The following is an 18051-nucleotide window of genomic DNA, read 5'->3' as shown; positions in this document are numbered from 1 at the left end:
GGGGGCAAAATCTTAACAACTGGGGCGTGTGGGAATTAGTTGCACTATATTTGCATTTAAATTATTTCTGAATAAAAAGTTAAAACAATAATTTTGGTGAAATATTGATAAGCTGAACCCAAAGTGCTCAAAGAAACTTTTAACTTTGAGGGGGAAACAAAAGAAAAAAGTTCATTGAGGAAAATAAGAGATACACATGCAAAATGACAAGATTATATGTCAATGGGCAGTTGAGCTTAAATTTAGCTCTTTCCCATCTTGCAAGATGGCAGGTGAAAAAGCGGAGAAGCCAGACGCTAAGGAGAAGAAACCTGAAGCCAAGCAGGCTGATGCCAGTGGCAAGGCCAAAATGCCTAAGAAGGGGAAGCCCCACTGCGGCCGAGTCAGAGGACTCGGCATATTCCCAATCAGCTATGTCTACCTGAAAAGTCATGTACAAGAGGAAGTACTTAGCAGCTACATCCAGGACTGAAAAGAAAAAGGAGAAGGTTCTTGCTACTGTCACGAAAACAGTTGGTGGTGACGGAATGGTGGCACCCGAGTGGTTAAACTTCACAAAATGCCTAGATATTATCCTGCTAAAGATGTGCTTGGAAAGCTGCTGAGCCATGGCAAGAAGCCCTTCAGTCAGCACGTGAGAAAACTTGGGGCCAGCATCACCCCCAGCGCCATTCTGATCATCCTCAATGGGCGCCACAGGGACAAGAGGGTGGTTTTCCCGAAGCATCTGCACAGTGGCTGGCGACGTGTGACTGGATCTCTGTCCCTCAATCAAATTCCTCTGTATAGAACACAACAGAAATCTGTCACCGCCACCTCCACCAAAATTGATATCAGTGGTATGAAACTCCCCAAATATCTCACTGATGCTTGCTTCAAGAAGAAGCTGCGTAAGCCCAGACACCAGAGGGGTAAGATCTTCGACACAGAGAAAGAGAAATACAAGATGACAGAGCAGCGCAAAATTGATCTGAAAGCCATCTTGCAAATTCTGCCAAAAATCAAAGCTGTTCCTCAGCTCCAGGGCTACTTCCGCTGTGTTTGTCTCACAAATGGTGTTTCTCCTTGCAAGCTGGTGTTCCAAATTTATTGCAAGGAACCTGATTAAATGCCTGAGGTGTTAAAAAATAAAATAAAAAATAAAGTGGAGTGGCAAGTAGCCAAACCGATTGGTTAGTGTTTTCACACTTGAAAAAGGCTTGTATATCATTTAAGTGTTGTATAAGAAATAGCAACGTACCTCACTAAATGTATAACGTCTTCCTAACTCTCTGTGGAGATGGAAATTATAATGACACCTATCTCTTCATAAAACACTAATCACTTCCTCTGACATACGGAGTCTTGAGGTTTCTCACATTATGGTATTTCCTAAGAACTTTGGCAATAATTCTTAGTCTGCAAGTAGATAAATCTTGCCTCTGTCGACTACATGGGCACCAGTGGCCCTACTCAGAGACTAGAAACATGGCCTCTCATTTGATGTGAGAAGTACCACAAAGGCCTGCTTGCCCCAAATAGTTCCCCCATAGTTCTGCCTCAGCACTGCCATACTCATCTTGATAGCTACATGAATTTTACTTGATCATTTTTCAGATCGTCTTGATCTGGAATATCACTATTAGAGCCAATTCTTTGAATTAGAAAAGAAATCTAAGTTTTGTCAAATTGGTTATAAAAGGTCATGATTAAAAGTCACTATAACCTGAAAAGGCTTTGTGAGTATGTTACTAGAGGAGAATAAAGACAGCTAACACTTACACTGTTGCATGAGGAGCCTTCAACAAGGGTCACGGCTGTGGTCCGAGCTGGGGCTGAGGCAAGGTCAAGGACGAGAGGTGGCTCCTTGTCAATAATGCATGCCTGCTGGTAAAGGACATGAAGTTGAAGTCCCTGGAAGAGTTCTGTCTCTTCTCCCTGCCTATCATGGAGCCTGAGATCGCCAACTTTTTTCTGGGAACATCCCTCAAAGATCAGGTTTTGAAGACTAGGCCTGTGTAAAAACAGACCTGCACTGGCTACTGGACCAAGTTCAAGGCACTTATTGCCATCAGGGACTACAAGGACCATGTTGGTCTGGGTGTTAAGTGCTCCAAGGAGATGGCCACCACCATGTGCGGGGCCATGGTCCTGGCCCACCTCCCCCCATATGCAGGAGAACAAGGCTACTGGGAAGTTTCCCTATCCGGACTTCACTGATCTTCTAGTAAAGACCCACAGGACAGTCTCCAGTGCAGAGGACCCTGGCTCCTGCTGTAGCCACCACAGTGTTTCTATACAAGGAAAAGAAAGTGAATTCATTAGGCCTGTTTAAGAAAAAAGAAAAATCACCCATGAGATGCGTTTACTACACAGAATCCTGCACTTCAGCCTCAGATATTCTGATTCAACTAGTGCTGCAGCTGTAGTGGTGCTCAGCGCACACTGAGGCACACTGAAGTAGAGTTTTATTATTATCCTTATTGGTCCCATGAAGCTAGTAAATACCCTGGCATACTTCTAATGGTTAAAGTAGTGTAAGACCGCCAGCCCGCAAGTCCAGAGAGTTCTAGCAAGCCTGCATGGAGCCTTGTGCAACCCGGTCAACTAATATGTATTCACATGCTTCTGTTCGGAATTACACTTTCTTTCTTTTCTTTTCTTTTCTTTTTTTTTTTAACTTCATGATATTCTGCATTGTTAGTTCTTGATTTCTAACACAATATCTCTTTTTCATTTGCACCCTTTCAGGTCCTAACTGTCCTCGACTATTAGAATGGCCTTAATGTCCTGTTTTACCTCCTTAGAAATCCATTCAGCAAACTCTTTAGAGTTCAAAAACCTTCAGAAATATCTTATTACAAAAAAAAATCCATAAATTTCAACAGCTCAGACTTCATTCAATTGAAATGTAGATCATGAAACAGTATTTGAAGACTTGAGGAAAAAGAAAATGGCAAGACATGAATTCAAATCAAATACTATTGGAGAACTGTACTAACGTGTTTTATTTGTGTACTGAATATATTTTAATTTTTCCTCCAGTAAGTGGCCACTAATTTTTGCCAGAAAAAAAAAATGATAAAAGCACAATTCTTTGAAAATAGTGTTTGTAGAGTTTACCATGTGAAGTAAATCAATTTTCAATGTTACCAAAATACACTTCATGTACATTTCTGTGGGTTTGTACTTGGATCCCTTTTCAGGCTCCGCAGCTTACATCTGTGTTACAAAGCAGTTCAAGAGTTTTTAAAATAACTGATTAAACAAGTCAGAACGCTGCAGACAAAAGGAACAGTTTTGCTTTTAAACCTGCAACACTCCCCACAACTGGCCTCGGAGGATCCCGGCTCCTGGGCTCCTGGATCCAGGTTCCAGGTTCCAGGCTCCTGGCCCCGGACTTGGACTCGGTAAGGATGTGCGGGGCGTGTTTATCTCGGTGGCTGCAGGAAGTTTTCCAGCCTACTGCACAATATCTGGCTGATCGTCTGCCCACTGGGTGACCTGCCCTAGAGTCTACAAAAATCCGCTTCCGTCGCCCGTCGCCCTTCACCGTCCCAGCTATGGCTGCACGCCTCATCCGTGGGTCCCTGCGCTTGCGGGGCAGCCTGTACCCGCGGTGTCCATTGCAGTCCGCGAGGTGAGTGCCCACCCGCTCCAGTTGTCAGGGCCCGGGAAGCCGCAGAGCCTGGGTGGCGGCAGCCACCTTTCCTGGAAGACTGCAACAGGAGGCCGGCGCGAGGCTGGCGCTGGGCCGTGCGGGAGGAAGAGGGTGGCAGAAAGGGCTGGAACCGGGTAGGATCCCCTAGGACAAGGGCGGGGGCATCCGCTACGCAGCCCTCGCCGCGGGAAAGCTGAGAGCGGGGGTTTGCCCTAACTTCGCTCTCAGGCTCCACTCCAGCCTGTCAGGTTCTGCGGGGACTATAGTTTCAGGAGTTCTCGCGAGGGGGGGCGGGGGGGGGCGGGGGGGGGGCAGCGGCCCGGCGCAGTTGCCTGAGCTCGGACTACAGACTACGACCTTCCGTCTTAGAACTGTGGCTGGAGGCAGTCACCCCTCAGTGAACTAAGGAGCAGGGCTCCCACCACTTCGCTGATCTGGAGAAGTGGCCCCCAGGAGACAACCCGGGGCGGGAAAGACCTGGCGACAGCCCCATCAGACAAGGAAATTAGTTTGAGTTGTATTAATTGACCCTTTAAATAATTAAATGCAGAGGAATTAGTGAAGACAGTTTCTAAGTGGCCCAGTGACTATTAAGGTGGTGTTTATAAAGTCAAAAGCTTCCGGGGCTGTCTGACGCTTAGGGCCCATTCACGAAACTGGGAGCAGTGAGGATTCACTGTCAATGATGGTAACGGGACGGATAAATTAGCTCGTTACAGCCCTGGAGTACTCTCAGACGCTATGGGAGCAGGGACACAACACGCTTGCTATTCCCGAGGAGGGTTGGGAAGGCTTCGCTGAGGACTTGACTGGACTTAGGATACACATACTTTTCTAAGCGTTTCCCCAGAACTTCATAAGACAGTGGTCCTCAAACGTTTTGGTGTCAGGACTCCATTATACTCTTGAAAATAGAAGGTCCCAAGGATCTTTTGTTTATGTGGGTTGTATCTATTGATAGAGATTATCAATAGATATCTACAAAACTGAGAAATTTTACAAATATTTAGTTCATTTAAAAGGAACAATAATAAACCCATTACATGTTAACAATTTTATGAAAAATAATCTCCCCCCCCCCGCCCCGCAAAAAATGAGAAGAATGACATTGTTTTACATTTTTGCAGATCATTAATGTCTGGCTTAACAGAAGACAGCTCAACTCTCATATCAGCTTCTGCATTAAGTCTATTGTGATGTTATTTTGAAGTATAGGAAGCAAATCTACTCTCATATAGAGAATATTGGATAATGGAGGACCTGAGGGACCCTCTGAATAGGTCAGGGATTATAGTTTTATTTATAACAGTCTCCTTAAACCTTAATGTGCGTATGAATCATTAGGGATGTTGTTAAAATACACATTGTGATTCAGTAGCTCTTAGGTGAGATCTGAGATTGTATATTTATAACCATTTCCCAGATGTTGCTAAATGGTGGAGACTGTCTCACTTTGATAATGTAAGTGAGACTAATAATAATAATAACAATAATGATAATTAGAGTCTAGCATCTTAGATTAGTAGCAGTTTATTGCCTTAGTAATATAATGGCCAATTTATTCAGTACAAATTTCCTAGTTTTTATAGAGAGAAAAGGGGCCAGTTTATTCAGCACAGGTTCCTTGGTCTTTAAAGCAAGAAATGGATGTTCCAACAAACTTGCTGCCAAGTGTTTGATTTTATTTCCTCTTCATATTCTCTTTGGAACACTTTTGACTGATCTGAAAGTCTTTATTCTTTCTGGCACTTTTCACTTTCTTGTTTTCTTGTGTATTTTACTTAGAAATATTCCAAAGGTTTCCTTAACATAACATGGGATATAAAATTTTAAGATTCAGGCAGATTTGAATGTAAATTCCATTCCTTTATTTACTAATTATTTTGACAAATGATTCAGTGTCTTAGACCTCCAGCTTCCTAGACTCAGCACTTATTTTCTGTGCGGAGAAAGCCCAACTATGGAAAACCTATATGGACAAATGGGTACATTATAGTTTTATTTCTACTAGCAAGAAATTGGAACCAATCATTTTAATTATGGGATAAGGGAATTTTAGTCTGTCCATTTGATGTAACATGACAGTGGTCAGCAAGGATCCTATGTGTCCTGGTCCCATTACCTCGGATGTCCTCTACTGCTCTTCTTCTCACTCAGTCCCCTCTATCCACACCTGGTCTCCTTGCTCTTTCTAGAACACATCAGATACCATCTTGCCTTAACAGCCTTTGCTCTAATTGTATTCTTGGCTTAAAGTTATTTTACTCCAGCAATCTGCTTCGCTAATTCTATCATCTTTAAGCATTTGCTCAAATTTCATCTTTCTAACTTAACCTACCCTGACTGCATGATTTCATACTACAGCCTAGTCCCTGCCTGGTTCCAGACACATACACTCTGATCCCTGCTCTACTTTTCTTTTCCATACTATGCATCACCTAACATATAATTTACTTCTTTAATGTATTTATCATTTGGTATTATTCAGTCTCCCCTGCTATCCTGAAGACAGGGATCTTAGTTTTGCTCAGGGTTGTATCCCAAGTTACCTGAACAGTGCCCGGTACATAATAGGCACTCATAAAGCATTTGTTGACTAAATGAATGAATAAGCCATTCAAAATGATTATTTCAATGACAGAGTAGCAACCAGAAATTTTTTATGAAGACAAAAGCCAGACCAAGTATAAAACTGTAATATTAAATGTTCACAGCTAAAAGTTACCATTTAAAAGCCATCTCAGATTGTATTAACAAATAAAACTCAACTAAAACTTGCATATAAAAGATAAACCTAAAACAAAATGACACAAAATGTGTATTAAGTATTAATTCAGCTCAGACTGCCATAAAAAAAGCGGAAATTTATTTCTCATCATTCTAGAGTCTGGTTAGGCCTAGATCAAGGTGCTGGTCCATTCAGTCACTGGTGAGAACTCTCCTCCTGGCTTGTAGATGGCCGCCTGCTCCCTGTGTCCTCATATGGCCTCTCCTTGGTACATGTGCACAGGGAGAGAGAGAGAACTTTCTCTTCCTCTTCTTATAAGACTATCAATCCTCTTGGATTGGGACCCAACTGTCATGACCTCTTTTAACTGTAATTACCTGCTCAAAGCCCTATCTCCAAATACATCATATTAGGAGTTAGAGCTTCAACATATGAATTTGGGGAAGGGGACACAATTTAGCCTATAGCATTAAGCAAAGATACATTGACTAGAACAAAATAACCCATTCCAGAAAAAAAAGATAGAAACAAATTAATTGCCAATAAACAAGACTGGAATTTTTCTGGACAAAGACTAAAAAGCAGGGTCCAACTAAGGAAGAAAGAAACCCAAAACAGAATTTCAAGCAAAACAGAAAAACATCCTTTCGCAATATTTGCATACATGATAAAAAGTTTTTTAGATGTGGGCTTGAAAATGTACAAAGCGATACCCAGAACCTAGAGAGACCCAAGATGGCATAGGAAATAAACACTGCCTGCTTTCCTCCGTGAACACATTAAAATTGCAACTAAATTATAGAACAGTCAACCTGGAGAACCATCTGAAGTCTGGCTGAACATAAGTTTTATAACTAAGGATATAAAGAAGAAGCTACGTCAAGACTGGTGGGAGAGGTGGAGATGCAAAACAGTCTGGACCCAAACCCCCATGTGGCAGTTGAGAACTGGGAGAGATAGCTCAGCCATGGAGGTTCTCCCCAAGGAGCAAGAGACCCCAGCCGCACACCGGCCTCTCCAGCCCAGAGTACTGGTACTGGGAAGAGGTGCTCCCACAATATCTGGCTGTGAAAACCAGTGGGGATTCTGACCATCCAGGTGGGATGCAAGGCTGCGGGAAACCCAGCTGTCCTCTTAAACAGCCCACACACAGACTCTGTCACCCCCAGGCACTCACCCTGAGCTCTGGCAGAGGGATGGTGACTTGGAAGTTCTTGGAGGCATATAGGGGGCAAACTGAAGTATGAAGGTTTGGGGCAGGGCTGGAGAATTGTCACCATTTCCCTGTGGGGAGTCCTCTTCCCATGCAGTCGGGAGGCAGGTGCCATCTTTAAAGTGTTGAGCATGCCCCCACAGGCCAAATCTGAATCTGATTAGTCTGGTGAGCTCCACTGCTCCAACCTGCTGACTCACTAGGAACCCGCCCCACCCAACTCCCCCAACACTGGAGGCACTTTTTCTGCTAGCAGACAGCCCTGCTCAATTGCACTATCAGAGTCCCTGGACCCCAGGTGGATGGTGACTGGCCTCAGTGTGCTCTGAGACTTTTGCTGAGTAGCTCCAAGCTCAGCACTGGCACCAAACCAGAGTCTATATTAACCTGGTGACCCCAACTCTTCCCACTCTAGTGACTCCCTGAGACCCTGCGTCACCCAACTCGCATACCACATGAAGCTTTATCCATGGCTGAACTTTAAGGAAGCTAGCAGGTGGCAGTAGGCATGGGGTGTCCTGGCTTTTTGTGGAGCTACCCCATGTCTGGTATTGGTGGTAGCTATCCTCAGTTTGCAGTGTGTCCTCTCCTACATGCATCCAACTTTAGCACAGGAAACAAACAACCACAAAGAGCTTTATAGCTCTTACCAGGTAGTCCCCGGCCTGGCACAGGCAGTGGGAGACCTGGGCCTGCACCATATCCCCTCCCAAGAGGCCCCAGAACCAACATACTTGGAGGTGGGTTTTGGACCACAGCAGTGCACTGTCCAATTAGCCCTATAAGCAGCACACCCAAAGGGTGGTCTCAACAGGCACCAGAGCCTGCTGGGGTGAATCCCATTCAGTAGGGTAACCCCCACACACAACAGCCCATGAGATGTGGATGTGGCCGAATGAATCTCACAGCCAATCAGCCTGAAGGCCAATCCCACTAATTGATGTTCCAATAGCAATCAAGGCTCAACTATAAGAGGGCACACACAAGCCATGCAAGGGACACTCCTAGAGCACTTGGAACAGATGACCAGGGAGACTGTGCCAGGGCTTCACAGGGCACCTGCTATATAAGGCCACCCGGCCATGACTGGGAGACATAGAAGATCTACCGAATACATAGAAACAAAAACAGAGAGGCAGCCAAAATGTGGAAACAAAGAAATACATCCCAAATGAAAGAACAGGAGAAAACTCCAGAAAAAAAAAGAACTAAATGAGATGGAGAAAAGCAACTTACCAGAAACAGAGTTCAAAATGCTGTTTATAAGGATGCTCAAGGAACTAAGTGAGAACTTCAACAAAGAGATAGCAAGCATAAAAAAGACATAGAAACCATCAAGAAGAACAAGTCAGAAGTGAAGAATACAATAACTGAAATGAAGAATGCACTAGAAGGAATCATCAGCAGACTAGATGAAGCAGAGAATTAAATAGTGATTTGGAAGACAAGATGACAGAAAACATCCAACTGGAACAGCAAAAAAAAAAAAAAAGTACAGTTTAAGAGACCACTGAGACAACATGAAGCATAACAACAACATTAGCTTCACAGGGGTACCAGAAGGAGAAGATAGAAATCAAGGGATTGAGAACCTATTTGAAGAAATAATGACTGAAAATATTCTTAACCTAGTGAAGGAAATAGACAAACAAGCACAGGAAGCACAGAAAATCCCAAACAAGATGAACCTAAATAGGCCTGCTCCAAGACACATTATAATTAAAATGCCAAAGGTTAAAGACAAAGAGAGAATCCTAAAAGCAGCAAGAAAAAGGCAACTAGTAATTTATAAGGGAGCCCCCATAAGGTTGTCTGCTGATTTCTCAACAGAAACTTTGCAGGCCAGAAGAGATTGGCCTGAAACATGATGAAAAGCCAGACCTATAACCAAGGGTACTTTACCCAGCAAGGCTATTATTTAAAATCAAAGAAAAGATACAGAGCTTCCCAGACAAGAAAAAGCTAAAGGAGTTTATCATCACCAAACCAGTATTACAAGGAATGTTAGAAGGACGGCTTTAATATGGAAAAAGAAAAAAAAAGATCAAAATTATGATGAAAAATAAAAAGATCAAAATAATAAAATGGCAATAGCTACATATCAATAATTACTTTTTTTTAAGCAAAACTTAGACGTTTATCATTTATATCCCTCACACTGTGTGAACCCCCCTCCCCCCATCCACTATCCCTCTGTACGTTCCCCAAATTAATTTTCAATCCCCCATGACCATCTTGTGGTTACCGACTATTTTTCAAAATCTCTCACTCAATAATTACTTTTAATGTAAATGAATTGAGTGCTCCAATCAAAAGACACAGGACAGCTGACTGGATAAGAAAACAAAGCCCTTTTATATGTTGCCTACAATAGTCTCACTTCAGTTTGAAAGACACACACAGACAAAGTGAAGGAATGGAAAAAGTTATTTCATGAAAATGGAAATGAAAAAACAACAATAAAAGCTGGGGTAGCAATATTTATACCAGACAAAAAAAGACTTTAAAACAAAGGCTATAACAGGAGACAAAGAAGGACCCAGTAATCCCACTTCTGGGTATTTACACATAGAAACCCAAAACACTACTTCAAGGGGACATGTGCATCCATATGTTCATTGCAGCATTATTTATAATGGCCAAGATGTGGAAGCAGCCTAGGTGTCTGTTGACAGAAGAATGGATAAAGAGGAGATTATATATATATATTTATAATGGAATAATATATATAATGGAATATTGCTCGGCCGTGGAAGGGAATTGCCATCTGTGGCGGCATGGATGGACCTGGAAGGTATTGTGCTGAGTGGAGTGTCAGACAGAGAAAGACAGATGCAATGTGATTTCACTTACACATGGAGTCTAAAGAACAAAATAAACAAAAAAGAACAGAAACAAACTCATAGATACAGAAAAGACTTTAATGGTTGCTAGATGGGAGGGGGTTTGGGGGTGTGGGTCAAGAAAGGGAAGGGATTAAGAAGTACAAATTGGTTGCTACAAAGCAGTTATGGGGATATAGGATATAGCATAAGGAATATAGTCAATAATATTGTAATAATTATGTGTGGTGTTAGATGGGTACTAGATTTGTTGGGGTGACAGATGGGAGGGGATGGGGGGTAGAGTGAAAAAGGTTAAGGGATTAAGAAGTAAAAATTGGTAGTTATAAAACAGTTGTGGGGATGCAAAGTAAAGCATAGGGAATACAGTCAATGATACGGTTTAACTATGTATAGCACCAGGTGGGTACTAGACTAGTCAGGAGGATCACTTCTTAAATTACATAGTCTAACCACTATGCCGTACCCCTGAAATTAATATAAAATCATACTGAATGTCAATTGTAATTGAAAAATTTTTAAAGTGGGGGAGGTGAAGGGGAATAAGAGGTCCAAAAATCCAGGTATAAAAGAAATAAATCATGGGAATGTAATATACAGCATTGGGAATATAGTCAGTAATATTGTGATAGCATAGTATGGTATCATATGGTTGCTGGACTTATGGTGGTGGTCACTTCTTTAGGTATATAAGTGTTGAATGACTATGACATATCCCTGAAACTAATATAATATTGTATGTATATGTTAGCTATATTTTTAATAAAAATCTTTTTTTTTTAAAGTGATATACAGCGTTTCAAAAAATGTTTAAGTCTACCCCTGGGGAAAAAAGTCTGAAGACCATTGAACTAAAGGGGTTACACAGAAGTCTCATTTTTAGGCTTAGTTTAGGGGGTGCAGAGAGGAAATGTCAGTTTCTGAAGATCTGGAATAATTCCCTACTAATCCTTACAAAGTTTGGTCGACATTTTGATTTTGATTTATACCCAGATTGGCTCTATAATGTAGCAATAACATCAACACTGTTTATATCTTATACACCTGCCATTTGAAATTGTATGATTCTTGATAAAATATTAATGGGGGGGTTGCATTATTATAAACATTGTATATGACATGAAGACTTAACGGTATTATTTTGTTGCAATATTTGAATCTTGTATAATTTAATCCACATCATGTGACAACACTATTTTACCTGAACGCATACACATGGTTAGTTGTAGGCATGACTTCCTTTTTATGGATTTGTAAGTAAAGAATTATTTGAATTAGAGTTAACTACTTAATCTCATCCAGAAGAGGAAGATCCTGTCGAAAGTGGTGATGCTCAAATTTAAACAGATTTGTCAAATTTCAGACTCTCTCTACCTGCCTTTAAAGTGTGCCTGGGGAAAAACAAAATCAAGGTATTCCCATGTTTTTCAGTGACATTTATTTGCATATGAAGAACAGCAATTCACTTAATTTTCTTAATGTATATATATTTTTAAGATGCTCTCATTCCGGAGGGGAAGAACGTCTAGAAAGTCCTTTTGCTAAAAAATTAACAGATATAGGAATTAGAAGAATCTTCTCTTCAGAACATGACATTTTCCGGGAAAGCGTAAGGAAGTTTTTTCAAGAAGAAGTGGTTCCTTATCACACAGAGTAAGTGGCATATTTTCCTTTAAAGTAATGTACATTAGGAGTACAATAAAGATCATTTTCTAGACTGCTGTGTGTTGTGCTACTGAAAAAATACTGTGTTCAGTGCTTTAAAAACTTTTTACTGTCTTCAGTATAATTCTGTAAGATTACAAGATTTTCAAGCTAGTTCAAAATTGTAACTATGTATGGGGATGGGTGTTAACAAGACTTATTGTGCTGATCATTTTGCAATATATACAAATAATCATGTTGTACACCTGAAACTAATATTATATGTCAATTATATCTCAATTTAAAAAAAAATTGAGGGGTGGCTGGGTGGCTCAGGTGGTTGGAGTGCTATGCTCCTAACCCTGAAGTTGCCAGTTTGATTCCCACATTGGCCAGTGAGCTGCACCCTCTACAGGTAGATTGTGAACAATAGCTCGACCTGGAGCTGGGCTGCCCTGAGTGGCCAGTGGCCAGCATGAGTGGCCAGCAGTAGGCATGGGTGGCTGGCAGCCGGCGAGAGATGCCGTGAGCTGCTGTGAGCGGCTGGCCAATGCCAGTGACCGACTGGCTCAGCTGGGTAGAGTGCAATGCTCATAACACCAACATGGGCCACCTCCACAACGAGACTGAGAACAATGGCTTGAATCGGAGGTGGGAGGGGGCAAAAGGGAGAGGGGAGGGGGCGAAAGGGAGGAAAATTGAAAATTTAAAAATCAATCTAAGAATAGTATTTTTGAAGACTAGTTAAGTGGCAATAAAATACTTGTTAATTCCATATTCTTTCTTTTTTTGCTTCATGAATGCATTAAAATGCATAAAAGCTCAAAGCCAGCATAAGGCAAATACTGGTAGGCAATAGGCTACCTCAAAGTATTTTTATTACTGGATGAAATATTTATTGATTAATTAATTACTGATTACCTACTTTATTGACCAAAAAACTGTCATTTCTATTAAAATAAGATTTTGGTGTGTTTCCAAAATTCACTTAATGCCAATAATTTATGACAAAACCATTCTACAATTAGAATGCTTTTTAAAAATTATTTTAAAAGAACTTCCATTAAGTTTTTATAAATACTTCTTGGTAAGAATGACCAAAACTAGCTAAACTCTGCTACCATACACAACTAGTCTTTGGTGGAAAACTAGCTTCTTAAAGACAAAGGAAAATGTAGTATACTTCACTCAAAGACATTATTTTTTTATTATTTCTTTACTATTTTAAATTTCATTCCAGAAAAATTGTTGGTGGACTTGAAGTAACATGATAGAAGTTGACAAATTGGAGTCAATAATAAAAATATTTTTGAAGCTACTTTAGTCAGTACACAAAACACACCAAAACAACACATTCTAATCAAACACTTTCTTTTAAAATTTCTTGAAGTATCTGTATTTATCTTTAATCAGTATCTTATACCCCATAACTTACTAACTATACCTAATTACCACTTAAGAAGAAAAAAATTTCTCAGATTCTTTAACCAGCTTCAGTTAGCCATGTCTTTCCTCATCATGCCATTCTCATTTTTAAGAAGAAAAGCAGAGGTTGCACAATCTTACCCAAACGTATAATCCTTTCAGAAATTCATTTGCTAGAGCCATGCCATAAGATGCTTCTGCTCTTCTGGTGTTCCTACTTAAACTGTAGTAACATTGCCTGCTCTTGTCAGCTTTTGTATATTCTCTTCCCATAAGGTCAGCACTTTAAGGAAATGTGCAGAAAGCAATTGCCTTTACAGGACGAGTTGGACAAATTCCCATGACTATATGACACAACTATGCTGGCCCCCTAAGAGTACCAGCTGAGAGAAACTACACCCATGAATATCAGTGGATACAATTTGCAGATCCAATAAATAGTCAAGAGTGGGAGTGGGGGCGGGGAGAGTGGCAAATACAAAGCAGTAAGAAAGAGAACAAGAAGGAGAAATGATAAGAGTCAGATGCAAATAGAAGGGTATGGTGAATGTCAACAACAAAACTTCAAATTAAGGAAGCAGTTCTGTAGAAAATCATTCATAAATTCCAATCGTCACCATTTAAATAATATGAAAAACAAGTTTTTCTTATTTTAAAATGTGTGTTATTTACAGATGGGAGAAAGCTGGAGAAGTGAGTAGGGAGCTTTGGGAAAAAGCTGGAAAACAAGGACTGCTTGGTATCAATATTGAAGAGCATCATGGTGGCGTTGGTGGGGACGTGTACTCGGCAGCGATTGTTTGGGAGGAGCAGTAAGTATAGGGACTTCTGAAATTGAATCTTGTTTGTAAGCACACTGTTCACCTTACTGAGATAAGAACAGAAAATGCTTTCTAGTTTTTTTGTAAGATTGAAAATTCAGTGTAAAATGTTAAAGTTTATACCACTCACATACTCTTGCACATGTTTTAAATGTGAGAAGAAAATCTCCTTTTAAGCTGTTTAAATAGATGTTGTTGAAAATGAAAGTTTCATTTCTATTTGACCCATTTGATTATTTTCTCTCTTTTAAAAGGATATTTGAAAGAGAACATAAAAGTGGAAAAGTATTTCCATAAGTTATATTAAGCGTTTAACTTATAAGAACAAATGAAGATTTCAGTTGATAAATGGGCAAAAGATTTGAACTAACAATTCAGCAAAAAAGAAATGCAAATAGTTTTCTTTTTTGAAAACTTACTACCAATCAAATGCAAATTAAATTAATCTTGTGGTATCATTTTGAGTATCTACAAAAGTTAGTGAAACCAAAAAACTGTAATACCCAGTGCTGACAAGGTTGCAGTGAAAGTGACATTTATGTACTCTTGGTGGCATTATATAGTAGAATAAATGCTTTGGGGATTAAAAATGTGGATACATATAAAAAATGAAAATACTTCTCTTTGATCTAGCATGCCACTTTGGGGAATTTATCTTAAGGAAATAATTTAATAGAAATAAATAGCAGCCTTGTAGAGAAATCATTATTATGTTAGATCATAATCCCCAAATTTGGAAGCAACCTAAATGTCTGGCAGTGGAAGAATGAATAAGTAAATTATAGCACCTGAGCAATTTGTAATATTTTGCAGCTATATGAGATTATTATTAAGACAACTATGTAAAAAAAAAATAGAATATTTTCATGTCATATAATTTAAAGAAGGCAGTTAAATGCAAAATTCATATCATGTCTGCAGCTACATTAAAATATATCAGTATGGTAAAGGTATTTTCATTTTGCCAAAATGAAAATAGTTGCTGTGTTAGGGTAATACAGTTGTACGTGATTAACATTTTTAAATGTTTTACTTTTTATTCACTAAATAAATGTTCATCAAACTCTATTAGAGTACTATTATAATCTTAGAGCCAGAAATTAAAAGAACAGTAAAAAGTAAGAGGGAAAAACCTTCAAGGACTTTATAAGTTTGGAGGTAAGCAGGCTATTATATAACATAATAAGACCTTTAACATTTTGTTGTTGTTTTTTAATTGATAATCGAAGAAACTAAACACAGAACAAAATAATTATTTTTTGCTTTAAATTTTCTTCTTTTTTTCTAAGAGCATATTCGAATTGTACAGGCCCAGGTTTCAGTCTTCATTCAAATATTGTAATGCCATATATTTCAAACTATGGCTCAGAAGAACAAATTAAGCACTTCATCCCCCAGATGACTGCAGGGAAATGTATTGGTGCCCTAGCAATAACAGAGCCTGGGGCTGGAAGGTAAATGAACATTTGGTTGGTTTTGAAGTGTTGGAAGCAGTGCTCTCACAGCAAATATTCTCTCTGTGCTTGCTTTATACCAAACTGTGAGCTAAATGCTTGGAGAAATACAAAGATGAACACAGCGTAATTCACATTCTCAAGTAACTTCAAACTCCAAGAGGAAAATAAGGCCTTATATACAGACAGCAATAGAACAGGCTGTAATGTCGGCTGTGTTTGAGATTTTACTATAGTGTAATGTAAATAAAATGGAAGGTAGGGTATGAATTGAATTTTGAGCATGATGAATTTTAGATATGGTGTGACATTCACATGAAAATGTTTAGCAAGCTGTTACAAGTGTCGATTTTGAGTTCTGAAGACAGGCTAGAGTAGCAATAGGTTTTACAAGCCATTCATGAAAATAAATCTGTTTATTTATTGAGTCATTTGACAGTAACTTAGTGCCTTCAGTGTGCCATGTATACAGTGGTGAACAATACAGATGCAGCTTCTGTCCTTATTGAGTAAAATGACAAGAAACAAATGAACAGATATATTTACAATTATAAACTATGATAAGTACTATGAAGGAAACAAGATGCTATGCTAGACACTAACGGTACAAGTGGGTTTGGTAGGGAAGGGAAAAACAAATTTAAATATGAGTGCTGGAGAAGTCCTATAAAAAGTGGTTATATTTGAACTGAGATCTGATGAATGAGCAAGAACCAGTTATTCAATTGGGATGAAGGGTTTCCACATGGTAGAACCTGATCCTAGAGTTCAAGTGAAAGGATGGAAAGCAGACCAAGGAGAAAGCTTTGCTATTATGTTTCATTTGAAACGGTACTAAAAATATGGCAACAGAGACAAAAGGATTGAGTTTGAAGGCAATCCGAACAAGTGTTCTGTCGTGAGCACAGGGGGGAGTTTGAAAAGGCCATAGAATAGAAGCGAAGCGTTAATAATAATGTCAAGGCCAAAAAGATGTTGAGCATTGAGAAAAGGTCATGGCAGGCAGCTGGTGATCTTTTTAATTTTTGTTGTTTTTAATGCTTGAATTCTTTTTTTTTAAATTAAAGTGTTTTGGGGTGACAATTGTTAGTAAAGTTACATAGATTTCAGGTGTACAATGCTGTAACGCATCATCTGTATAGCACATTGTGTGTTAACTACCCACCCAGGATCATTTCTCTTTCCATCACCATATTTTTGGTCCCGTTTACCCTCATCTACCACCCTGCTACCCCCTTAACCTCTGGTAACCACTAATCTATTGTCTGTGTCTATGAGTTTTTGTTTCTTCATTTGTTTGTCTTGTTCTTTTGTTTGTGATTTCGGTAGAGAGGAGGGGCAGAAGTTACTTTACAAGGGAGTGATACAGCTATTGAGAACACAGGCAGCGAATACAAACTCATCTTGTTCAGAGTTGGGGATGAAAGGAAGTGTAGAGAGGGGGCAGTAGTTTGACAAGCTAGCACAAGAAGGGAAATGGTTCATGGTAAGGAAAGCAGTGACTTTTAGGCCAATGGGAAACAGGTAATGCAGAGGAAGAACTTAAAGATGTGGCAGAGCAGAATTGAAAATCTAAGACTTGTTTCTGAAGAGATCAGGCCCTGATGTTTTAAATTTTCTTTTTTCATATGTTTTAATATTTCATAGTGTCACTTGGTAATATGCTTAAATTGTATTTCTCTTTCCCAGATACAAATCTATAATTACAGGCCAATACTGATACTTAATTTTGCCAAAATAAAAGGTGTTTGCTTTTTTCTTTTGCCTAAAAATGTGAACCTCAAAGAGGTAGGGCTTAATCTTCTTAGTTGGCTTTTAAGATAATTCTCTGCAATAACTGGCTGGATAACTGGCTAACTGCCCAATATTCTGATGCATCAGATTAGCTTGGTAATCAACATGTTCCAGTTCCAACCCACTGCACGTTAGCTCTGACCTAGACGCAACAGAATAAATAAGAGATCGTGATTTATCTCCAACTTAACTCATGCAAACAAAAGTTTGTTTGATTTTTGTTCATTTATATTCTCTGTCCTCAGCTGTAGTGATGTATATGTAATTATGAAGGAAGCTGAGAATAAGAATGGAGAGAAAAGAGGCAGATTTCTTTGAAGTTTGGTGAGAGCAGTAGAAAGATCGCCAATCAGTTTATTTGGAAACAAGCAAAGGGGCCATGTAGGGAAGAGAATGCAAGAATGGAGAAAAGCTGCATGTGAAGTTTAGAGTGTTGAGGAATTATGGTGAGAATTAAAGAAAAACCATGTGGGAGGGAAGGAAGAAAGA

At 39.5% G+C, this 18051-nt stretch overlaps 1 protein-coding gene, 1 long non-coding RNA gene and 1 pseudogene across 5 annotated transcripts in view; 2 read left to right on the top strand and 1 right to left on the bottom strand.

Annotated features, from left to right (window-relative positions):
* The window catches only part of LOC141567179 (uncharacterized), a 140675-nt gene extending 136790 nt beyond the window's left edge, over positions 1-3885 (bottom strand). The window contains exons 1-2 of the long non-coding RNA XR_012489624.2: positions 3632-3885; positions 1762-1863 (exon numbers count right to left, since the gene is read on the bottom strand). This is a non-coding gene — a long non-coding RNA (uncharacterized LOC141567179). The remainder of the gene's footprint in view (positions 1-1761; positions 1864-3631) is intronic.
* LOC109445093 (large ribosomal subunit protein eL6 pseudogene) lies at positions 266-969 on the top strand (annotated as a pseudogene).
* Positions 3404-18051, top strand: part of ACADL (acyl-CoA dehydrogenase long chain) — a 43932-nt gene continuing 29284 nt past the window's right edge. For 2 of the 4 annotated variants that reach the window (XR_012489612.2, XM_019727007.3), the window contains exons 1-4: positions 3411-3619; positions 11922-12077; positions 14168-14305; positions 15604-15768. Coding sequence is in view for 3 of the 4 variants with exons in the window: in XM_019727007.3 (XP_019582566.3) it covers positions 3543-3619; positions 11922-12077; positions 14168-14305; positions 15604-15768 (536 nt within the window). In the remaining variant the exon portion in view is untranslated. Of the gene's footprint in view, positions 3620-11921; positions 12078-14167; positions 14306-15603; positions 15769-18051 lie in introns of all 4 variants that reach the window. The other 2 variants (XM_074312579.2, XM_088794693.1) reach the window with 2 other exon arrangements.

The sequence above is a fragment of the Rhinolophus sinicus genome, chromosome 17 (assembly GCF_057876585.1).
Source record: "Rhinolophus sinicus isolate RSI-liver-muscle chromosome 17, RSI-T2T, whole genome shotgun sequence".
Taxonomy (NCBI): domain Eukaryota; kingdom Metazoa; phylum Chordata; class Mammalia; order Chiroptera; family Rhinolophidae; genus Rhinolophus; species Rhinolophus sinicus.
The sequence above is the reverse complement of the archived record's forward strand: the minus strand, read 5'-3'. Positions and strand labels throughout refer to the sequence as shown.